Source organism: Heterodontus francisci, chromosome 40 (assembly GCF_036365525.1).
Source record: "Heterodontus francisci isolate sHetFra1 chromosome 40, sHetFra1.hap1, whole genome shotgun sequence".
In the NCBI taxonomy this organism is placed as follows: domain Eukaryota; kingdom Metazoa; phylum Chordata; class Chondrichthyes; order Heterodontiformes; family Heterodontidae; genus Heterodontus; species Heterodontus francisci.
Genome location: NC_090410.1, coordinates 11,883,774 through 11,908,616, shown reverse-complemented (window position 1 = coordinate 11,908,616; position 24,843 = coordinate 11,883,774). Strand labels below are relative to the sequence as shown.

Here is a 24,843-nt window from a genome sequence, read left to right as displayed (position 1 = left end):
AACATACCATTTGCCTTTGTTCCATGACCTTCTGGTCAGTTATTCTCTGTGACCTTGTCCTACCAACACCTCTTTTGTTATCTCTTGCCCCACCCCCCGCTTTACTTGCTTAAAATCTTTTACATTTCTAATATTTGTCAGTTCTGAAGAAGGGGTCACTGACCTGAAACGTTAACTCTGCTTCTCTCTCCACAGATGCTGCCAGACCTGCTGAGTATTCCCAGCATTTCTTGTTTTTTTTCTCATGTTGCCTCTAGATCTTTTGCCTATCGTTTTAAATCTGTGTCCTCAGGTTACCAACCCTTCTGCCACTGGAAACAGTATCTCCTCATTTACTCCATCAAAGCCATTCATGATTTTGAACACCTCCATTAAATCTCCTCTTAACCTTCTCTTCTCTAAGGAGAACAACTGGAGACTTCTCCACTCCACATAACTCAAGTCCCTCAACCCTACCATTCTAGTAAATCCCTTCTGCATCCTCTCCAAGGCCTTGACATCCTTCCTAAAGTGTGTTGACCAGAATTGAACACAATACTCTAACTAAGGCCTAACCAGTGTTTTATAAAGGTTTAGCATAGCTTCCTTGCTTTTGTATCCAAGTATTAAAGTTAAGGATCCCATATGCTGCTTAAACAGCTGTTACGACCAAGACAGAAGTAATGCACTGTTAATTCAGTCCCACTACTCCACCGGTCATAGCAGCCATGTTTCTTTAAATAACACTAAATTAACTATTTATTAATAAACCGATTTTAAACAATGAGATAAATCGACATGTATGAACAGATTTTATAACTTCTTATTCTTCCTAACCCTCATGCACACACACACATTCAAAACAAACCATTAACTGGTTTTAAAAGATTGGTTTAAGTTAGAACTGTTTCTTAGGAATCATAAAATTGTAACTTCGGGTAGAGTATTTCCGGATTGATGAGGTCCTAGAGTCGAATAGTCAAATGCCACTCAAAGTTTCCAGGTGAAATGAACAAACAATCTGTGGTGGGTCAAAAACAAGAAATGCTGGAATCACTCAGCAGGTCTGGCAGCATCTGTGGAAAGAGAAGCAGAGTTAACGTTTCGGGTCAGTGACCCTTCTTCGGAACTGACAAATATTAGAAAAGTCACAGATTATAAGCAAGTGAGGTGGGGGTGGGGAAAGAGATAACAAAGGAGAAGGTGCAGATTGGACCAGGCCACATAGCTGACCAAAAGGTCACGGAGCAAAGGCAAACAATATGTTAATGGTGTGTTGAAAGACAAAGCATTAGTACAGATTAGGTGTGAATACACTGAATATTGAACAGCAGCAAGTGCAAACCTGAAAAAAACAGTGAGTAAGCAAACTGAACAAACTAAGATGAAATGAAATAAATGCACCTGATTTTGAGAGGCCTGGATAGAGTGGAGGTAAAGGATCTATTCACCTTAGCAGAGAGGTCAGTGATGAAGGGGCATAGATTTAAAGTGATTGGTAGAAAGATTAGAGGGGAGATGAGGATAATTTGTTTCACCGAGAGGGTGGTGGGGATGTGGAACTCACTGCCTGAAAGGGTGGTAGAGGCAGAAACCCTCAACTCATTTAAAAGGAGTCTGGATATGTACCTCAAGTGCCGTAACCTGCAGGGCTACAGACCAAATGCTGGAAGATATGATTAGAATAAGTGAATTGTTTTTCGGTCGGCGCAGACGTGATGAGCCAAGTGGCCTCTTTCTGTGCCTTAAACTTTCTATGATTCTATGATTTCAGGAGCTTCCAAAAAATACAACAGTGCAATAGGACTGGCACTTGAGGTAGAGATTTTTCAGACTGGAGAATACTTTCAGCAATGCAGGCTTCCCATCAGTAAACAAGACTTCCTCCCAAAGCAGTGATTCTCCAGATTGCTGCAACCCCTCTTCCTGGGTCCTCTCTCTCTCTCTCTCTCTCTCTCTCTCTCTCTCTCTCATGAGGCATAAACAGCAACAAGGATTTTAGCTTCCATGCCTTCAATTTGCAATTCCTTCAAAGTTCTTTTAACTTCATGAAGAGATTAGAATTTCCCCTGATACAGGAATTATTTTTCAAGAGAAAGAGTTTCTGGGCTGTCTTCCTCCCCTTCCAGCAGCAAGCTTGAGTTTTGATTTCTTTCAGAGAGTGTTCTCTTGTTCTGGTCTCCAGAACAGGTTCCAGCCAACTGGTCTTTTCTTGCAGAAGAGACACTAAAAACTCCCCAGCAGCCAGTCATGTGACAATCATTTCTCTCTGCTGAGTGGCTTGGAAAAACAGATTGTTTTGCAAGTGCCCCACATTCACATCAGCATTCACCATTCCCAGATAAATCCTTTTCTCAGTCTTAAAGGCACACACCTCTTGTTTTTTTTATTTAAAAAAACAAAGCACTTGTAACACAGCCTTCCCAACTTTTCCCGTTAACTTCAAAGATTTCTATATTTGTTGATATATTTGGCTCTGGTCCCCTACTCAATCCTCAACTCCTTTGCTGAATTCCACACTCTTCATCAGACTCTTTCAGATCACCTGTAGTGCTCCCAACCTCCACTCCTCTCACCATGCATTGGAAAGTTCACTACATCTGTATACTCCCATGCCATTTGGTGCAGTGACAATCCTACAAAACCAGTTTTTAAAAATATCTGTCTCAAGTCTAGCCAACAGCTGCCACCACTTCCCACTGTTTTTTTTCTCATGTTTGTGCTTGTGGCTGTTCAGTTTCAGTCCATTAACATCCTATCTGTACGAATGCTTTGTCTTTCAGCACACCATTAACATATGCCTTTGCTCCATGACCTTCTGGTCAGCTATACTGTGACCTTGTCCTACCAACACCTCTTTTGTTATCTCTTGCCCCGCTCCCGCTTTACTTGCTTAAAATCTTTTACATTTTTTATATCTGCCAGTTCCGAAGAAGGGTCACTGACCTGAAACGTTAACTCTGCTTCGCTCTCCACAGATGCTGCCAGACCTGCTGAGTATTTCCAGCATTTCTTGTTTTTATACCATTTACCTTTTGATGGGTTCAAATGGAATTGACCTCAAATGGAACTCCCATCTTCATTGCTAAAGCTGCTCCCAAGAAGCTCTGTTTCCCTTTTTTATGCTCAACACTTCTGTTCCCTTCAACAGCTCTTAACTCAATAAATTCAAAGTTACACAAAGTCTACAGCACAGAAAGAGGCCATTCGGCCCAACTGGTCTTTGCCGGCATTTATGTTCCACGCAAGCCTCCTGTCACCCCTCTTCATCTAACCCTTTCTGTATATCCTGTTATTCCTTTATCCCTCATGAACTTATCTCGCTTCCCTTTGAATGCAATTCACCTCAATTTACTGCTTGTGGTAGCATGTTCCATATTGTTGCCAGTGTCTTGGTGAAGAAGTTTCTCCTAAATTTGTCATTGTATTTATTTTATACATTACTTTGAATCCTGCTCCCATTACCAGGAAAGAGTTTTCTAACATCTGTCTTGCCCTGCTGGGCAGGAAAAAGCTTCTCATTTGATTCCATTTTAACCTTCAACCTTGAGATTTGCTTTTTTTGTGATACGACCGTGGTCAATGTTCCCCTGGACTTTCATCTTTTGTTCCTCCTATACTTGACGTATGTCATACTACATGAAATTCTTACTAAGACTCATCACACTGTCTCCCAACTAAGTCTTTCCTTGGATTTCAAAACTGTAGAACTCTTCACCCACATCAGTATCCCCTACAAACAAATGAAATGTTAGTCTTTATTGCAAAGGGATTGGAGTATAAGAGTAAAGAAGTCTTACTGCAATTGTGTGGGATGTTGGTGAGACCACACCTGGAGTACTGTGTACAATTTTGGTCTCCTTACCTAAAGAAGGATATACTTGATTTAGAGGATGTGCAACAGAAGCTCACTAGACTGATTCCTGTGATGAAGTTATCCCTTGAGCTAAGAATAATAAGTGATCTCATTGAAATATGTAAAGTTCTTAACGGGCTTAACAGGGTAGCTGCTGGGAGGTTGTTTCCCCTGGCTGGGGAGTCTGGAATTAGGGCTCACAGTCTTAGGATAAGGGGTTGGCCATTTAAGACTGAGATGAAGAGAAACTTCTTCACTCAAAGGGTTGTAAATCTTAGGAATTCTCTATCCCAGAGAGCTGTAAATGCTCAGTTATTGAGTATTTTCAGAACAGAGATCAATAGATTTTTGGGTACTAAGGGAATCAAAGGAAATAGGGATAATGCAAGAAGGTGTAGATGAGGTAGAAAATCAGCTATGATCTTATTGAATGGTGAGGAGGCTTGAAGGGCCAAATGACCTACTCCTGCTCCTGTTTCCAGGATTGGTGTCATCTAGTCACTACTTGATTCAACCCCTCTCTTTACTCTCTTCAGATCTGGTAGAATGATTTGATTCTTGAACTACAGATCTTGACCTTTCATCTCAGTTTCTGCATGACAGATGGAAAGCCCCAAGTTCGTGTGCAATGAGCTCGTCACACTTGGCCTTAAGATTCCTAAAGGAGGTACAAATTGGGCAGTGTTCCTGCTCTTTAATGTCTCCTGATGGAAACTTTGTGTATTTCCACTGTAAACTTGAAGTCATCCAAAACTCTGCTCCCTGTGTCCTTACTCACACCAAGTCCCCAATCACCCACCCATCACCCTTGTGCTCACTAACCTGTATTGGCTCCCGGTTAAGCAACACCTCAATTTTAAAATTCTCATCCTTGCTTTCAAATCCCACCATGGCCTCCCTCTCCCTATCTCTGTAATCTCCTCCAGCCCCATAAACCTCCGGGATACTTACACTACTCTAATTCTGGCCCCCTGATTTTATTTGGTCCACCATTGACCACCAAGCCTTCAGCTGCCTGGACCGTAAGCGCTGGCATTCCTTCCCTAAACGTCTCTACCTCTCTTTCTTTCTTTAAAATGCATCTCAAAGCTTACCTTTTTGACCAAGCTTTTTGCCATCTGCCCTATTATCACCTTAAGTGGCTCAAGTCAAATTCTGCTTTATAATGCTTCTGTGAAGAGCCTTGGCACGTTTTATTATTTAAAAGGCAGTATATGAATACAAATGGTTGTGTGTAGACATATTCACAAAATCCCAGAATTGTTACAACGCAAAAGGAGGCCTTTCAACCCATCTTGTCTGCACCAGCTCTCCGAACGAGCAATTCACCTAATGCCAGTTCCCCGCCTGCTCGCCGTAACCCTGCACATTCTTCCTTTTCAGGTAACAGTCTAATTCCCTATTGAAAACCTCGATTGAACCTACCTCCACCACACTCTCAGGCAGTGCATTCCAGATCCTAACCACTTGCTGTGTGAAAACATTTTTCCTCATGTCGCTTTTGCTTCTTTTGCCAATCACTTTAAATCTGTGCCCCCTCGTTCTTGATCCTTTCATGAGTGGGAACAGTTTTTCCCTATTCATTCTGTCTAGACCCCTCATGATTTTGAATACCTCTCTCAAACTCTATCAAATCTCCTCTCAGCCTTCACCAAGCAAAACAGTCCCAACTTCTCCAATCTGTCTTCATAACTGAAGTTCCTCGTCACTGGAACCATTCCCGTGAATCTTTTCTGTACTCTCTCCAATGCCTTCACTTCCTTCCTAAAGTGCAGTGCCTAGACTGGACACAATACTCCACCTGAGGCCAAACTAGTATCTTATACAAGTTCAACATAACCTCCTTGCTCTATTAATAAAGCCCAGGATACTGTATGCTTTATTAACCGCTCTCTCAACCTGTCCTGCCAGCTGCAATGACTTATGCACATATACACCAAGGTCCCTCCTTTAGAGCTGTACCCTATATTTTTTTATTGTCTCTCCATGTTCTTCCTACCAAAATGAATCACTTCACATTTCTCTGCATTGAACTTCATCTGCCACTTGTCCGGCCATAATTAAGTGCGCACTGGATCATAGAAATACATAGAAGCTACAATATGGAAATGGGCCATTTGTCCCAACTGGTCCATATCAGTGTTTACTCTCCATGAAAGCAAGTAGCTCTGATCACCCTGTTCCCATATCCCTTCAGCCCTTTTTCCTTCGACCACCCATCAAATCTAATCTCGAACGTTGACACAGTTTCTGCTTCCACCCAGAAGTGAGTGCCACAGCCTCACAACTCTGTCAGGGTGTTTCTCCTGTCATCATGTCTTTCACTTAATCTTGTATCTCTGGCTCCCCCATTCATGATCAGGTTGGGTTTTGATACATCCTTCAGTCAAATGTCCTGCTGACTCCCTCACTGTGAAGGCTCATGCAAGGAATGACCGCTTGGGTGAAGGACTGCAGGGCAGCCTCAGCAGGAGCCAGTGCCTTCATGAGAAACTGGTGAGAGAAAAAGATGCAAGAAAATGGGAGTAAGATATGTTTGTAAATGATTGAAATTGAGCAGGAGGTATCCTGTAAGGTGTGATACTAAAACATTTCAGCCTCTTTTTTTTTTTTATTTCCCCTTTAGCTATGATCACCTGTCACAGGTAATGACCAAGCTGTTGGATGAGCGGCCCAACAATGCTGTGGACATCTTTGAAGACTTCAGCGAAAAGGTGAAGCGGGCACAATTCTTCAAGAAGATGGACACACTTCGTGATGAGTACGAGAGCTCAATGGCATTCAGTTTGGCTGAGGTTCAGAAATCTCTCTTTACGAAGGCACTCGAAGCAGAAGAGGGGGCAGATCATGAGGAGGAAGTGGTAAATACTGGTTTGGATGACATGGAGGTCACTGCAGAGAGTGGAAATGTACAGAGGGTTGGATGGGTGGCATGGTGGCGTCGGAGGCTCAAAGCTAGGAACCAATTCCCCTGTTGGTCCATCTGTTCAAGGTACTGGGGTAGAATGATTCCTGCTCCGTGCTGAGGACTATAATTGTCGTCACCATTCCTGGTTACTTGTTAATTGCTATCCAGTGATCTGTGCTGAGAAATGTCTGCAAGAGAGAGTTGGTTTGGCCATGATGTACTCAAACAGGCTGCCAACATCTGACTGGGCACACCCATGAATAATTTTACTTGGGTAAGGAATTAGAAGGTGACTGCACCTGTGGAACTGAACCCCAGCAAGAGCCAGCATCTTTAGGGAGGAGGGGGAGCATGTATCTTTATACGTGTTACAACAGTGTGTGGTATGGGTCCGGACATTTCCCTCTGTCCCCTTGAGTGAAGGGACAACTGGAAGGCGAGTCACGCTGGGCTCACTCTCTGGCATCTACAACATTAGTTCTGAGAGAAGCATTGGCAGAGAGCACGGGGAGCAAGTTGCCTGTCTGCTTGACACAAAGTGGTGTGAGGAATTTAAAGAGTTAACAAAAAGATCTGCCCAGAACCCAAAACCCAAAAATGAAATCAGATGTAGAGCTTTGATTCTCATTGTTAAAGTAAAAATAACTTGATGCTAATTATAGAATCATGTAGCAGAAAAGGAGGCCATTCAGCCCATCATTACTGTACCAGCTCACTTCCCCTCCTTACCCCCCTGGCCCTTCACATTTTCCCCTTTAAGAATACATTCAATTCTCTTTCGAAATGTTCTATTGAATCTGCTTCCATCACCCACTCAGGCAGTGCATTCCAGATCATAACTTACTGTGCAGTTTTTTTTCCTGCTGTTACCTCTAGTTATTTTGCTGCTTGCCTTGAATCTGTGTCCTCTGGTTACTGAGCCTCCTGCCAGTGGAAGGTTACTTATTTACTCTGTCAAAACCATTTAAGATTTTGAACACCACTATTAAATCTCCCCATAACCTTCTCTGCTCCAAGGATCACAATCCCAGCTTCTCTAGTCCCTCCATGTAACTGAAGTCTTTCATAACTGATTCAATTCTAGTAAATCTCTTCTACACCCTCTCTAAGGCCATGAAATCCTTCCTGAAGTGTGGTGGCCAGATTAGACACAATATTCCAGATGGGGCCCACCCTATGTTTTACAAAGGTTTAGCACTTTGTTTTTGTACTTTGTGCCTCTATTCATAAAGCCAAGGATGCAGATGTCTTGTTCACTGCCTTCTCAACTTGTCCTGTTACTTAGAAAAACATGTGTATGTACACGTCCAGCTCTCTCTGTTCCTGCACCCCCTTTAAAACTATGCCATTTAATATTGCTTCTCATTCTTCTTACCAAAATTAATCACTTCACACTTAAATTTCATCTGCCATGTCTCTTCCCATTTCACCAGTCTATATCCTCCTGAAGTCTGTTAACATCTTCCTCACTGTTTACTACATGTCCAAATTACTACATTGCCAAATTACATGCTATCTGCAAATTTTGAAATTATGTCCTGTGTACCCAAGTCTAGGTTATTAATATGTATTAAAAAGAGCAGTGGTTCCAACTCCGACCCTGGGCTTCACCACTGCACATTTCCCTCCATTCTGAAAAGCAGCTGTTCACGACTACTTTCTACTTTCTATCCCTTAAACAATTTCATATCCACGCAACCGTTGTCCCTTTAATCCCACAAGCTTCAACTTTGCTGATTAGTCTATTTTGTGCTTGTTTATCGAACACCTTTTGAAAGTCTGTATACACGACATCAACCGCGCTACCTTCATCAACCCCCACTGTTGCTAAGGCAGGTGTTTATCAGTAAGCCCAGTTAAATGCATTGTTAGCCCTACCTGCTTTCACCCTACCAGACTTGGTGTCAGTCTTGGCTCAGTGGTAGCACTTTCACCTTCTGGCTCAGAAGCTTGAGTGGGACTTGAGCACATTATCTATGCTGACACTCCAGGGGCAGTGCTGCACTGTCAGAGTTACTGTTTTTTGCAGGCGACATTAAATCAAGGCCCTGTCTGCCCCCTCAGGCAAAAGATCCTACAGTACTATTTTGAAGAAGAGCAAGTGATTTCTTCTCAGTGCCCTGGCCACTATTTATCCCTCAACCAACATCACTCAAACAGATGGAGGGAAAAAAGACTTGAAATTCTGTGGCACCTTTCACAATCTCAGGTTCTCCAAAAGCACTTTACAGCCAATGTACTTTCTGAAGTGTAGTCATTGTTGTAATGTACAAAATGCAGCAACCAATTTATTCACAGCAAGGTCCCACAGACAGCAATGTGATATTGATCAAATAATCTGTTGTTTGTTGCTGTTGATTGGGGGCTAAATGTTGGCCAGGAAACTGGGGACAACACTCCTGCTTTTCTTCAAGATGGTGCCATGGAATCTTTTAAGTCCACTGGAGAGAAGGAAGTCAGGGCCTCGGTTTAACATCTCATCCGAAAGGCGACAACTCTCGCCATGCAGCACTCCGTTCAGTACTGCACTGTAGTGTCAGCCCAGATTTTAGTGCTCAAATCTCTGGAGTGGCACTGGAGCCTACAACATTCTAACTCAGAGGCGCGAGTATTATCAGCTGAGCTATGGCTGACCCAGATGGTCTGGTCATTATCATGTTGCTGTTCGTGGTGGCTTGCTGTGTAAAAATTAGTTGCCACTTTTCCCACATGACAACAGTGATGGCACTTTGAAGTATTTTACTGACTGTGAAGCACTTTGGGATGTTCTGAGATTGTGAGAGGTGCTGTATAAAGCAAGTCTTTCTTTTGGTGCAAGTTGTCAGCATCAGTCCCTTTAACACCCTTTAACACGGTTCTGAAGAAGGGCCACTGACCTGAAACGTTAACTCTGCTTCTCTCTCCACAGATGCTGCCAAACCTGCTGCGTATTTCCAGCATTTCTTGTTTTTATTTCAGATTTCCAGCATCCGCAGTATTTTGCTTTTATTTCCTTTAACACCCTTCTGTTTTCTCTAGCAGTTGGATACACCTCTCCCCAATGTAATGGAGATGGCCTATTACTTTGAGCAGGCAGGAATTGGCCTAAGCAGTAATGAGATGTACCGCATCTTTCTGGCACTGAAGCAATTGGTGGAAACGCGTCCGCTGCAGAAGTGCCGGTTCTGGGGGAAGATATTAGGAATTAATAGTAATTACATCATAGCTGAGGTGGATTATCGGGAAGGAGAGGATGACACTGAGGAATTGGGAGAAGAGGAGGATGCAGGGGCAAAGGAGGACGATAAAGACGACGCTGAACATGGTGAGGAGGAAGAGAATGAGGAGTTGGAAGATAAACCTCCAGCATCCACGTATAAACCCCCACCAGTCATCCCGAAAGAGGAAAGTCGCTCTGGCACCAACAGGTATACCTATTTTGTTTGCAGTGAGGCAGCCAAGCCATGGACCAAACTGCCCCCAGTTACACCAGCACAGCTCACAGTAGCCAGGAAGATCAAGAAATTCTTCACCGGCAACTTGGAAGCCCCCGTCATCAGTTACCCACCATTTCCTGGTAATGAGATGAATTACCTGAGGGCACAGATTGCCCGGATATCTGCAGGTACTCAGATCAGCCCATTGGGATTCTATCAGTTTGGAGATGAAGAGGAGGAGGAGGAGGAAGGGGCAATGGGGGATAATTACGAGGAGAATGCAGAATTTGAAGGAATTTCTGTACCAGACCTGTTGGACAGTTTGGCCAATTGGGTCCATCACACACAACACATCCTCCCACAGGTATGCTTGCTTTTTACATTTCTATATTTTATTATATATTCTACCTATACTCATCCCTCACCTACGAGACTCTCACACTATCCCTGGATGAGAGGGCAGTGATGACGGAGTGCAGGTGTATTCCGTGTTATTGATAGGTTCTCAATTTTTGGGCATGTGCTATGAATTGGACATAATGGGCGGAGAGCTGAAGTCTGAAAGATTGTGGGCCTGAAATTGCTGGGAATTCACATTTAAAGGTGTACACCATTAATAATACTTAAAAGTTCCAGCAAATTACAGAGTTGGCAAAATACATCAGGGGTTGTGTTACAACTTGATTCGCTGGAACATTTATGCCGCTCTGCCTAAGCAAATGAAAGTCCTTTCTTGTCACTTAGCTCACTGTTACGGTCAATGTCGATCGTCAGTTTTGCTGGTTTTACACTGTTAATCGCCGTTAACCATGCTGCAACCATTTAAAACTGGAATATAATGGCATAGGTGACCTGATATTGATGTGACCTATGACCCTCAACTGGCTCTCAGCCTGGGAGGCCAACAGAGGGGCAATTAAAGCTGCGGAGCCTCATACCTGCAGTTTGGAAATTGTTCTCGGGAAATATTTTGGCAGTGTTGTGTCAGTTGTCTGTGAAGCCTAGCCAAGGACCCTGCACATGAATCCAGTGTGTTGTGGAAGAGCTTGCGACACCATCGTTCCTCACTACTCCCAACGTTCCCCAACTTATTCAGCAGGGCGGGTGGGGGTTGGGGTGGGGGGGTGTGGTGGATAGAGATGTGGATGGATCCTGGGGGACAAGGCGGACCCATTGAATCCGTGGCTGATGCACCAATCCGCAGTGCCTCACCTCTCCCTAGCTCCTCGACCTCTTTCAAAACTCCAAGATCTCTGGAACCTCCAGTTCTAGTGGTTTGACTTCTTAAATAAAATTGTTTCCTCTGACACAGGGCCGCTGTGTTTGGTTTAATGCTGCTCAGAAAAATGAAGAGGATTTTGAGGAGGAGGAGGAAGAAGAGGAGAAAGAGGCACCAGACGAGCCTGAGCCAGAGGTGGGGCCACCCCTCCTCACTCCCCTGTCTGAGGATGCAGGTAATACAGACATCATTGGAATAATCCCTCTACTGAATATAGCACGAACAGTATTTCATTTTTTTTGTGTGTAATGTTTCTTTTTTTGTTGCAAAATTTCCTCCCATTCTCTCTTGAAGGCTCTGACGACAGAATTTTAAGGAGCAGAAGATCATTAGGCCAGTCAAACCAATGCTGTTACCTTGATCTAATCCCTACCCACCTTGTCCCAGTTATCCTTCAACCCCACCTTCTCCCCATATCTTTCAACTCCACCTAGACACCTTCTTCCCATATCTCTCAACTCCACCTACCCACCTTCTCCCCATATCCCCCAATCCCACTTATCCACCTTCTTCCCATATTCCTCAACCCCAACTAGACACCTTCCCCCCCATATCTCTCAACTCCACCTACCCACATTCTCCCCATATCCCCCAACCCCACATACCCATTATTTCCCCACATTCCTCATTCCCACCTACTCACACACCTACTATCCCTATTTCTCACCATATCCCACAGTCCCATCGAGCCAACCCCAAGAGAGACAGAGAAGTGGGTAAACATGGGAAGAATATCTCCAGTGTCCTGCGATGATGGTGTCAGTAAATGAAATGCTGCTAATGCCCCTTTCTGGTCTTTCATTGTTTTAGAGGTCAACAACATCCCTCCCTGGTCAGTCAAGGCTTCATCCAAGCTGATCGCCCAGTATGCCATTGCTTTGGTCCAGTCCAACCTCTGGCCTGGGGCATACACCTTTGCAATAGGAAAGTAAGTATCCATTGTTTTGGGTGTTTGGAGGATGGAGTGGGGTGCGGTGGGGGCCGTTGCCTGGCTTTGGACATGTTATCTAGGCTGCTCAGTATTTACCATCCTCCTTTAGCCAGGCTGTGTTGGGGCTGGCTAGGTACAGTTCTCCCTTAAATAAAAGCAAAATACTGCAGATGCTGGAAATCTGAAACAAAAAACAAGAAATGCTGGAAATACTCAGCAAGTCTGGCAGCATCTGTGGAGAGAGAAGCAAAGTTAACATTTCAGGTCTGTGACCTTTCATCAGAACTGGCAAAAGTTAGGAAAGAATTAGGTTTTAAACCAGTGAAGGGGACGGGTGTGGGGGAGAGAGCAAAGGGGGTTGATAGGACAGGAGAGACTAAAAAACAAAGCTGTCCTGGGACAAAGGCAAAGCGTGTGTTTATGCTTGTGCTGAAAGACAAAGCATTAGTCCAGAATAATAGCAGACTAATGAGCAGCTCAGGCTATGTGAAAAGCAGGCACATGGTTAGAAAGCAGGCACATGGTTAGAAAATATTAAAAAAAGGCCAGTCATGCTCTGAAGTTATTGAACTCAATGTTCAGTCTGCAAGGCTGTAGAGTGCCTAATCGACCCATTTCTCGCACTTCTGCCCTCACGCCTTCCCCTCCCTTCCAGAACCGCGACAGGGTTCCCCTTGTCCTCATTTTCCACCCCACCAGTTTCCACATCCAGAGTATCATCCTCCGCCATTTCCACCATCTCCAGCGTGATGCACCACCAAATGCATCTTCCCCTGCCCCCCCTCCCCTGTCAGCATTCTGAAGGGATCATTCCCTCCGCAACACCCTGGTCCACTCCTTCATTACCCCCGACACTTTGTCTCCTTCCCACGCAATCGCAGGAGGTGTAATACCTGCCTTTTTAACCTCCTCTCTCCTCACTATCCAAGGCCCCATACACTACTTTCAGGTGACTTGTACTTCTTTCAATTTAGTATACTGTATTCGCTGCTCACAATGCAGTCTCCTCTACATTTGGGAGACCAAATGCAGATTGTGTGACCGCTTTGCTGAACACCTCCACTCAGTCCGAAAGCATGACCCCGAGCTTCCGGTTGCTTGCCATTTCTACACTCCCCACTGCTCTCATGCCAACATTTCTGTCTTTGGCCTGCTCCACTGTCCCAGTGAACATCAACACAAGCTCGAGGAGCAGCACCTGATCTTTCGATTAGACATCAATAACTTCAGAGCATGACTGGCCTTTTTTAATATTTTATTTTCTAACCATGTGCCTGCTTTTCATGTAGTCAGAGCTGCTCATTATTCCACTGTTAACAGTCTCTCTGGACTAATGCTTTGTCTTTCAGCACAAGCATTAACACACACTTTGCCTTTGTCCCAGGACAGCTTTGTTACTTAATCTCTCCTGCCCTATCATTTTGCATTGTTACACCATGTTGTGTGACGTGGATGGTTTCCACTGTTCAACTTCCCACGTAACCGCAGCAAGTGTATTTGAATGAAGAGTTTAGCCCCTTGGTGTTTTATTTTTCAAATAAACTGACAGTGACTGATTTTCTTGTAGGTTTTTAAAAAAAAAGTCAATTGTTTTATTGATCAATACATGTTATCCTGGAATTGTCGTGACCTCATTCACTCATGCAATTGCCCGCGAGTGCGCGCGCACACACACAAACTTTGTTTTCTCCCCCACCCACCTCCCCTTCACTTGCTTAAAACCTAATTCTTTTCTAACCTTTGCCAATTCCGATGAAAGGTCACAGACCTGAAAACGTTAACTCTGCTTCTCTCTCCACAGATGCTGCCAGACCTGCTGAGTATTTCCAGCACTTTTTTAGTTAGTTAGTTAGTTAGTTAGAGATACAGCACTGAAACGGGCCCTTCAGCCCACCAAGTCTGTGCCGACCAACAACCACCCATTTATACTAACCCTACAGAAATCCCATATTCCCTACCACCTACCTACACTAGGGGCAATTTACGATGGCCAATTTACCTACCAACCTGCAAGTCTTTGGCTGTGGGAGGAAACCGGAGCACCCGGCGAAAACCCACGCGGTCACAGGGAGAACTTGCAAACTCCGCACAGGCAGTACCCAGAATCGAACCTGGGTCCCTGGAGCTGTGAGGCTGTGGTGCTAACCACTGCGCCACCCTTACAGTTCTCCCTTGTTGCAAGGCTGAGATAAGAATCTCAGCATTTGTAAGATCAGTGTGCAATTGTGTGCCCTAAAATCTCTGACAAGGCACAGGATGGCAAACAAAAACTCAGGGACAATCTTCAAAAGCCTGAGGTTCAGGTGCCTTGCTGCAAATGAACAAACTTACTATTATCTATTTGAACAAGGCATCACTAGGCTGGCCCCTCGATCACAGGTGCTGTTCCACTGGGCTAAAACTGGGCTTCGACTAAAATGTTCCTCTGTTCAACAGGAAATTTGAGAACATTTATTTTGGCTGGGGCCACAAGTACAGCCCGGAAAACTACAGCCCCGCTCCGGCACCGCCAGTGCAGTTGGAGTTTGCCAGCGGTCCGGATACCACCGAGGTGGATGACCCGACAGTGGAAGAGGAGCAGGCACTGCGGGCCGCGTTGGAGGAGCGGCTGGCGGCAGCGGAGGAGGCTGAGGAGGAAGAGGAAGAGGAGGAGGAGGAGGAGGACGAGGATAACTGAACTAAGGAGGATTTTCTCTTGATAAATATTTTAAATCTTTTCTTTCTGTATTTAATATAAGGTGTAATACTTGCTGTGACCCCGCCCCAACCCACACTTCAAAGAACATGAAATCTGTAAATGCTTTTATTACCAGAAAGAAATGCATAGAGGATAATAAAGATTTTTATTGCTTGAGAAAAATCCAAGCATTTGCTGATGAAAGGTTGTTGATCTGAAACGGTAACTCTTGTTTCTCTCTCCACAGACACTGCCACCTGCTGAGCTTTTTTTGCATTTTTTTCCAGATTTCCAGCATTTTGTATTTGTTCAAGAATTTGCTTTGTCCAGGCTCGAACCCCATCACCCAGACCGTTGAATGGACAGACACCAGAGAAGCAGCAAGGTGAACAAAGAAGGTGGGAGGGAGAGCACAGAGTGTGAGGCTGCGGCAAATAAGGGAGAGAGATAGAGAGGGAGCAGGGTGTGAGGGAGAGATGCAAGTTGCATAGGGAGCATTGCACAGCTAATGTTAGAAGAACATAGAAAAATACAGCACAGAACAGGCCCTTCGGCCCACGATGTTGTGCCGATCCTTTGTCCTCTGTCAAGGACAATTTAATCTATACCCCATCATTCTCCTTTATCCATGTTGCACCCTGACTAGCAGAACAGGGTGCTGCTGCATCATTAATTCTGCTTTCTCCCCTTATTTCCTGAAAAAGCTGATAGCACAGGTCCAACCAATGCCAGACTGCTTCCAATACCTCATTTTTCACGTGGAAGCCAAAGACAGTGAGTGTTGGCATACCAGCCGCAGCTGATGTTCACATGTGCACATTGGCCAGTTGGAAACATCCTGGCTGCATTGCCCCGACTGTCCAGGGCAACAGTCCAGTCAAAACGCTACATGTAATATGGTGATTGGGAGCCATAATTTTCTCCCAATGCATCAGGCCGCTGCAGGATATCCTACCAGTGTCTGTGAGTAGGAAGATGCCTGTACAAAATACAGTCTTACAATTATAATGAATTAAAAGCTTTACAATATCTTGAGACAGGAGTCTGAATGAATGAGGGATTTATGACCAGACATTGGGGTAATTTTGACCTTGTATGACATTACAACTCTCATGATTTTTATTTTCAGATTTGCTCCATGAGCTGCAGCACTTGGCTCAGTCAAGTTGGCAACTTCAAATTGCGACTCCAGGTCCCTCCCCCCTCCCTCCCCCAGCTATCACCATGTAACAGCACAGACGGTGATGGCTGGTGCAGTTACACCAGCAGGTGACACTGTCTCACTACAAAGTGGAAAGACACCAGCACGATCCCGTATCATCTGTAAAAGAAGCTGAAGTATAAAACGTGTGCACAGAAACTGGACGCATTCCCATGGACATCGATATGGTGTCTGTTGCCATGGGAATTATTCCAGGACTCCCATTACCCAAACAAATAGCTGATTTTTAACATTGGTCAGCAGTCAGAATAGGAGACATTCTCTTCGTAAAACCGCATCCTGTCCAGCTTTGCTGAGGGTAAGATTGGGCTCAGCTCTCTCACAATCAGGAACCCTGCTCACACGTGGAAAAATGCCCATTTTCCTAAGGAGAATTAGTGACTTCAGGACAGGAGGGGAAAAGTCTGCAGGAAAGAAAGAGAAGCCTGCATTACCACCCAGTGTCTAACATGCCCTGCACTGCCCCCCGCCCACACCACACCTGCAGTGTGTAAGACGGCCAACATTACAGCCATAGTGTCTAACACTCCCTGCATTCCCACCCAGTGTCTAACATTCCATGCATTCCTGCCCAGTGTGTAACATGGCGTACATTACCACAGAGTGTGTAACACTATTGCTCAGCCAGTCAGTGTGTGATGTTCCCTGTGACACACTCCCTCTGTAACTTTCCTTGCCCTGCTGGTCAGGGTGTGACAGCCCTCTCTTTGCTGGCCAGTGTGCGACACCCCTTGTGACACACTCCCTGGATAACACTCCGTTCCCTGCTGGTCAGTGTATGACACCCCTGTGTGATGTTCCCTGTGACATACTTGCCGTGTAACATTCCTTGTCCTGCTGGTCAGTGTGTGATACTCCCTGTGTGACCCACTCCCTGTGTAACACTCCGTGCCCTGCTGGTCAGTGTGTGATACTCCCTGTGTGACCCACTCCCTGTGTAACACTCCGTGCTCTGCTGGTTAGCAGGTAACAATCCCTCTGTAGTTGGCTATTGTGTGACAATCCAGATTGGCGAAATCCTGATAATTCTTAAATATATTTCTGTAAACACCGTGAAGATTAACACCAGGCACTGACCAATCCTGGTGAGTCATCTTCACAGGTCCCTGAATTATCTGAGGATAAAAGCACAAGAAAAAGAAACGCTGCAATTACATAGCAGATCCGTCAGCAGGGAGTCAGGTCTGACCAGTGCTGAGAAAGGGTCTGAACCTGAACTCTTAACCTGTCTTTCCCCTTTCCAGTGCTGAAAGGACCTGCCCTGTGCTTGCAGCGTCTTCCGCCTGTCTGTAATGAGAATCGACGTTCAATCTGGTGGCCTGTCCGCGTAGTTTTTTTAAAAAAACTTTGATAAAATAAATAAGAGTGTTTCTGTAGATAATTCTGCGCCGAGTGTACTCACTGGGGCCGGGCGGCTGGGAGTCCTACAGGAAGTCTTATGAATAGACACATTGAGCACAGCCTGTGGGCACAGTTGAGGTGCACAGTGCTGTATGTTGATTATTTAGACCGAAGAGGAAGTCTGACTGGCCCAAGATGAATTTAGTTACTGTAATGTAACATTTTCTCTTGTTTTTCTAAATCTTCCCCATTCCACACAAACACAGACTATTTTAGAACATCTTTATTTGTTAACTGTAGCGAGCTGTCTCAGATTCCCAGTGAAAGACACCAAGCCAGTGAGCGGCAGCAACTCCATCACACAGACTCAGTCTGTTCCACTATTGTCCATCAGGATCCACACAACATATGCAGGATTTTAATCGGCCAGAAAGCTGCGTAAACTTGATTCTTCCTTTGCCCACTGTACTCACTCTGTGGGTTTAACGTGTTACACATAACTTGTGTAGTCATGGCTCCATTTAATTCATGTACACCACCCATGTCTTTGGGAGTCTGCTTAATATCACAAAAATCGCAGTGTCCTTGTGTGCAACAGGGTGTAAACACAGTGATGTTGTGTGGGGTAATGTGTGAGCACAGTTCTCTTGTGTGTGTTAATGTGTGAGCACAGTGCTCTTGTGTGGGGTAATGTGTGAGTACAGTGCCCTTGTGTGGGGTAATGTGTGAGCACAGTTCTCTTGTGTGTGTTAATGTGTGAGCACAGTGCTCTTGTGTGTGTTAATGTGTGAGCACAGTGCCTTGTGTGGGGTAATTGTGAGCACAGTTCTCTTGTGTGTGTTAATGTGTGAGCACAGTGCTCTTGTGTGTGTTAATGTGTGAGCACAGTGTCCTTGTGTGGGGTAATGTGTGAGCACAGTGTCCTTGTGTGGGGTAATGTGTGAGCACAGTGCCCTTGTGTGGGGTAATGTGTGAGTACAGTTCTCTTGTGTGTGTTAATGTGTGAGCACAGTGCCCTTGTGTGGGGTAATGTGTGAGTACAGTTCTCTTGTGTGTGTTAATGTGTGAGCACAGTGCCCTTGTGTGGGGTAATGTGTGAGTACAGTTCTCTTGTGTGTGTGAATGTGTGAGCACAGTGCCCTTGTGTGGGGTATTGTGTAAGCACAGTGCCCTTGTGTGTGTTAATGTGTGAGCACAGTGCATTTGTGTGGGGTAATGTGTGAGTACAGTTCTCGTGTGTGTTAATGTGTGAGCACAGTGCCCTTGTGTGGGGTAATGTGCGAGTACAGTTCTCTTGTGTGTGTTAATGTGTGAGCACAGTGCCCTTGTGTGGGGTTATGTGTGAGCACAGTGCTCTTGTGTGGGGTAATGTGTGAGCACAGTGCCCTTGTGTGGGGTAATGTGTGAGTACAGTTCTCTTGTGTGTGTTAATGTGTGAGCACAGTGCTCTTGTGTGTGTTAATGTGTGAGAGCACAGTGCCCTTGTGTGGGGTAATGTGTGAGCACAGTGCTCTTGTGTGGGTTAATGTGTGAGCACAGTGCCCTTGTGTGGGGTAATGTGTGAGTACAGTTCTCTTGTGTGTGTTAATGTGTGAGCACAGTGCTCTTGTGTGTGTTAATGTGTGAGAGCACAGTGCCCTTGTGTGGGGTAATGTGTGAGCACAGTGCTCTTGTGTGGGGTAATGTGTGAGTACAGTTCTCTTGTGTGTGTTAATGTGTGAGCACAGTGCTCTTGTGTGTGTTAATGTGTGAGCGCAGTGCCCTTGTGTGGGGTAATGTGTGAGCACAGTCCTCTTGTGTGGGGTAATGTGTGTTGTTGGAGCTGCACCCATCCAGGCAAGTGGAGTGTATTCCATCACACTCCTGACTTGTGCCTTGCAGATGATGGACAGGCTTTGGGGAGTCAGGAGGTGACTTACTCGCCTCGGGATTCCTAGCCTCTGACCTGATCTTGTAGCCACGGTATTTATATGGCTACTCCAGATCAGTTTCTGGTCAATGGTAGCCCCAAAGATGTTGATAGTGGGGGATTCAGCGATGGTAATGCCGTTGAATGTCAAGGGGAGAGGGTTAGATTCTCTCTTGTTGGAGATAGTCATTGCCTGGCACTTGTGTGGCGCGAATGTTACTTGCCACTTATCCGCCCAAGCCTGGATATTGTCCAGGTCTTGCTGCATTTCTACACGGACTGCTTCAGTATCTGAGGAGTCATGAATGGTGCTGAACATTGTGCAATCATCAGCGAACATCCCCACTTCTGACCTTATGATTGAAGGAAGGTCATTGATAAAGCATCTGAAGATGGTTGGGCCTAGGACACTACCGTGAGGAACTCCTGCAGTGATGTCCTGGAGCTCAGATGATTGACCTCCAACAACCACAACCATCTTACTTTGTGCTAGGTATGACACCAGCCAGCGGAGGGTTTCCCCCTGATTCCCATTGACCTCAGTTTTGCTAGGGCTCCTTGATGCCATACTCGGTCAAATGCTGCCTTGATGTCAAGGGCAGTCACTCTCACCTCGCACAATGTGTGAGCACAGTGCTCTTGTGTGCGGTAATGTTTGATGCACAGTGCTCTTGTGTGGGGTAATGTGTGAGCACAGTGCTCTTATGTGTGTGTTAATGTGTGAGCACAGTGCTCTTGTGTGTGTTAATGTGTGAGCGCAGTGCTCTTGTGTGGGGTGATGTGTGAGCACAGTGCTCTTGTGTGCGCTAATGTGTGAGCACAATGCTCCTGTGTGTGTTCATGTGTGAGCACAGTGCTCTTGTGTGTGTTAATGTGTGAGCACAGTGCTCTTGTGTGTGTTAATGTGTGAGCGCAGTGCTCTTGTGTGGGGTTATGTATGAGTGCAGTGCTCTTGTGTGTGTTAATGTGTGAGCACAGTGCTCTTGTGTGTGTTAATGTGTGAGCACAGTGCTCTTGTGTGGGGTTACGTGTGAGCACAGTGCTCTTGTGTGGGTTAATGTGTGAGCACAGTGCTCTTGTGTGTGTTAATGTGTGAGCACAGTGCTCTTGTGTGTGTTAATGTGTGAGCACTGTGCTCTTGTGTGTGTTAATGTGTGAGCTCAGTGCCCTTGTGTGGGGTTATGTGTGAGCACAGTGCTCTTGTGTGGGGTGATGTGTGAGCACAGTGCTCTTGTGTGCGCTAATGTGTGAGCACAGTGCTCTTGTGTGGGGTTATGTGTGAGCACAGTGATCTTTTGTGGGGTAATGTGTGAGCGCAGTGCTCTTGTGTGTGTTAATGTGTGAGCGCAATGCTCTTGTGTGAATCCATGTGTGAGCACAGTGCTCTTGTGTGTGTTAATGAGTGAGCACAGTGCTCTTGTGTGAATTCATGTGTGAGCACAGTGCTCTTGTGTGTGTTAATGTGTGAGCGCAGTGCTCTTGTGTGAATTCATGTGTAAGCACAGTGCTCTTGTGTGTGTTAATGAGTGAACGCAGTGCTCTTGTGTGAATTCATGTGTGAGCGCAGTGCTCTTGTGTGTGTTAATGAGTGAGCACAGCGTCCTTATGAGGGGTGAAGTGTGAGCACGGTGCCCTTGAGTAGGGTAAAGTGTGAGCAAAGTCCTCTTGTGTGTGTTAATGTGTGAGCACAGTGCTCTTGTGTGTGTTAATGTGTGATCACAGTGCCCTTGAGTGGGGTTCTGTGTGAGCACACTGCTCTTGTGTGTGTTAATGTGCCAGCACAGTGCTCTTGTGTGTGGTTATGTGTGAGCACAGTGCTCTTGTGTGGGGTTATGTGTGAGCACAGTGCTCTTTTGTGGGGTAATGTGTGAGCACAGTGCTCTTTTGTGGGGTAATGTGTGAGCATACTGCTCTTATGTGGGGTAATGTGTGAGCACAGTGCCCTTGTGTGGAGTAAAGTGTGAGCACAGTGCTCTTGTGTGGGGTTATGTGTGAGCACAGTGCTCTTTTGTGGGGTAATGTGTGAGCATACTGCTCTTATGTGGGGTAATGTGTGAGCACAGTGCCCTTGTGTGGAGTAAAGTGTGAGCACAGTTCTCTTGTGTGGGGTAATGTGTGAGCACAGTGCTCTTGTGTGGGTTAATGTGTGAGCGCAGTGCTCTTGTGTGCCTTAATTTGTGAGCACAGTGCTCTTGTGTGGGGTAATTTGTGAGCGCAGTGTTCTTGTGTGTGTTAATGTGTGAGCGCCGTGCTCTTGTGTGTGTTAATATGTGAGCACAGTGCTCTTGTGTGGGGTTATGTGTGAGCACAGCGCTCGTGTGTGTTAATGTGTGAGCACAGTGCTCTGCTGTGTGTTAATGTGTGAGCACAGTGCTCTTGTGTGGGGTTATGTGTGAGCACTGTGCTCTTGTGTGTGTTAATGTGAGCACAATGCTCTTGTGTGTGTTACTGAGTGAGCACAGCGCCCTTATGAGAGGTGAAGTGTGAGCACAGTGCCCTTGTGTGGGCTAATGTGTGAGCAAAGTGCTCTTGTGTGGGGTGATGTGTGGGCTAAAGGGTGAGCAAAGTGCTGTTGTGTGCGTTACTGTGTGTGCACAGTGCTGTTGTGTGCGTTAATGTGTGAGCACAGTGCTCTTTTGTGGGGTAATGTGTGAGCGCAGTGCTGTCTGTTAATGTGTGAGCGCAGTGCTCTTGTGTGTGTTAATGTGTGAGCACAGTGCTCTTGTGTGTGTTAATGTGTGAGCGCAGTGCTCTTTTGTGGGGTAATGTGTGAGCGCAGTGCTCTTGTGTGTGTTAATGTGTGAGCGCAGTGCTCTTGTGTGTGCTAATGTGTGAGCGCAGTGCTCTTGTGTGCGTTAATGTGTGAGCGCAGTGCTCTTGTGTGCGTTAATGTGTGAGCGCAGTGCTCTTGTGTGGGGTAATGTGTGAGCACAGTGCTCTTGTGTGGGGTTATGTGTGAGCACAGTGCTCTTGTGTGCGTTAATTTGTGAGCACAGTGCTCTTGTGTGTGTTAATGTTTGAGCGCAGTGCCCTTGTGTGGGGTAAAGTGTGAGCACAGTGCTCTTGTGTGCCTTAATTTGTGAGCACAGTGCTCTTGTGTGGGGTAATTTGTGAGCGCAGTGTTGTTGTGTGTGTTAATGTGTGAGCGCCGTGCTCTTGTGTGGGGTTATGTGTGAGCACTGCGCTCGTGTGTGTTAATATGTGAGCACAGTGCTCTGCTGTGTGTTAATGTGTGAGCACAGTGCTCTTGTGTGAGTTCATGTGTGAGCACAGTGCTCTTGTGTGGGGTTATGTGTGAGCACAGTGCTCTTGTGTGTGTTAATGTGTGAGCACAGTGCTCTTTTGTGTGTTAATGTTTGAGCGCAGTGCTCTTGTGTGTTAATGTGTGAGCACAGCGCTCGTGTGTGTTAATGTGTGAGCACAGTGCTCTTTTGTGTGTTAATGTTTGAGCGCAGTGCTCTTGTGTGTTAATGTGTGAGCACAGCGCTCGTGTGTGTTAATGTGTGAGCACAGTGCTCTGCTGTGTGTTAATGTGTGAGCACAGTGCTCTTGTGTGAGTTAATGTGTGAGCACAGTGCTCTTGTGTGAGTTAATGTGTGAGCACAGTGCTCTTTTGTGTGTTAATGTTTGAGCGCAGTGCTCTTGTGTGTGTTAATGTGAGCACAATGCTCTTGTGTGTGTTACTGAGTGAGCATAGCGCCCTTATGAGGGGTGAAGTGTGAGCACAGTGCCCTTGTCTGGGCTAATGTGTGAGCAAAGTGCTCTTGTGTGGGGTGATGTGTGAGCACAGTGCTCTTGTGTGTGTTAATGTGTGAGCACAGTGCTCTTGTGTGTGTTAATGTGTGAGCACAGTGCTCTTTGGTTCGGGTAATGTGTGAGCCCAGTGCTCTTGTGTGTGTTAATGTGTGAGCACAGTGCTCTTTTGTGTGTTTCTGAGTGAGCACAGCGCCCTTATGAGGGGTGAAGTGTGAGCACAGTGCTCTTGTGTGTGTTAATGTGTGACCGCAGTGCTGTCTGTTAATGTGTGTGCACAGTGCTCTTGTGTGGGGTAATGTGTGTGCACAGTGCTCTTGTGTGGGGTAATGTGTGAGCACAGTGCTCTTGTGTGTGTTAATGTGTGAGCACAATGCTCTTGTGTGTGTTTCTGAGTGAGCACAGCGCCCTTATGAGGGGTGAAGTGTGAGCACAGTGCCCTTGTGTGGGCTAATGTGTGAGGGCAGTGCTCTTGTGTGCGTTTATGTGTGAGCACAGTGCTCTTGTGTGTGTTAATGTGTGAGCGCAGTGCTCTTGTGTGTGTTAATGTGTGAGCGCAGTGCTCTTGTGTGTGTTAATGTGTGAGCGCAGTGCTCTTGTGTGTGTTAATGTGTGAGCGCAGTGCTCTTGTATGGGGTAATGTGTGAGCACAGTGCTCTTGTGTGGGGTTATGTGTGAGCACAGTGCTCTTGTGTGGGGTTATGTGTGAGCACAGTGCTCTTATGTGGGGTAATGTGTGAGCACAGTGCCCTTGTGTGGAGTAAAGTGTGAGCACAGTTCTCTTGTGTGGGGTAATGTGTGAGCACAGTGCTCTTGTGTGGGTTAATGTGTGAGCGCAGTGCTCTTGTGTGCCTTAATTTGTGAGCACAGTGCTCTTGTGTGGGGTAATTTGTGAGCGCAGTGTTCTTGTGTGTGTTAATGTGTGAGCGCCGTGCTCTTGTGTGTGTTAATATGTGAGCACAGTGCTCTTGTGTGGGGTTATGTGTGAGCACAGCGCTCGTGTGTGTTAATGTGTGAGCACAGTGCTCTGCTGTGTGTTAATGTGTGAGCACAGTGCTCTTGTGTGGGGTTATGTGTGAGCACTGTGCTCTTGTGTGTGTTAATGTGAGCACAATGCTCTTGTGTGTGTTACTGAGTGAGCACAGCGCCCTTATGAGAGGTGAAGTGTGAGCACAGTGCCCTTGTGTGGGCTAATGTGTGAGCAAAGTGCTCTTGTGTGGGGTGATGTGTGAGCACAGTGCTTTTGTGTGGGCTAAAGGGTGAGCAAAGTGCTCTTGTGTGCGTTACTGTGTGTGCACAGTGCTGTTGTGTACGTTAATGTGTGAGCACAGTGCTCTTTTGTGGGGTAATGTGTGAGCGCAGTGCTGTCTGTTAATGTGTGAGCGCAGTGCTCTTGTGTGTGTTAATGTGTGAGCACAGTGCTCTTGTGTGTGTTAATGTGTGAGCGCAGTGCTCTTTTGTGGGGTAATGTGTGAGCGCAGTGCTCTTGTGTGTGTTAATGTGTGAGCGCAGTGCTCTTGTGTGTGCTAATGTGTGAGCGCAGTGCTCTTGTGTGCGTTAATGTGTGAGCGC

The 24,843-nt window shown here is 45.9% G+C and overlaps 1 protein-coding gene across 3 annotated transcripts in view; it reads left to right on the top strand.

The window, feature by feature from the left end:
- rsph4a (radial spoke head component 4A) overlaps positions 1-24,843 on the top strand; it is a 74,227-nt gene that overhangs the window by 3,689 nt on the left and 45,695 nt on the right. Inside the window, exons 2-6 of one of the 3 annotated variants that reach the window (XR_010969810.1) lie at positions 6,462-6,696; positions 9,762-10,523; positions 11,472-11,613; positions 12,249-12,366; positions 14,806-15,431. Coding sequence is in view for 2 of the 3 variants with exons in the window: in XM_068019051.1 (XP_067875152.1) it covers positions 6,462-6,696; positions 9,762-10,523; positions 11,472-11,613; positions 12,249-12,366; positions 14,806-15,046 (1,498 nt within the window). In the remaining variant the exon portion in view is untranslated. Of the gene's footprint in view, positions 1-6,461; positions 6,697-9,761; positions 10,524-11,471; positions 11,614-12,248; positions 12,367-14,805; positions 16,061-24,843 lie in introns of those variants that run through there. The other 2 variants (XM_068019052.1, XM_068019051.1) reach the window with 2 other exon arrangements.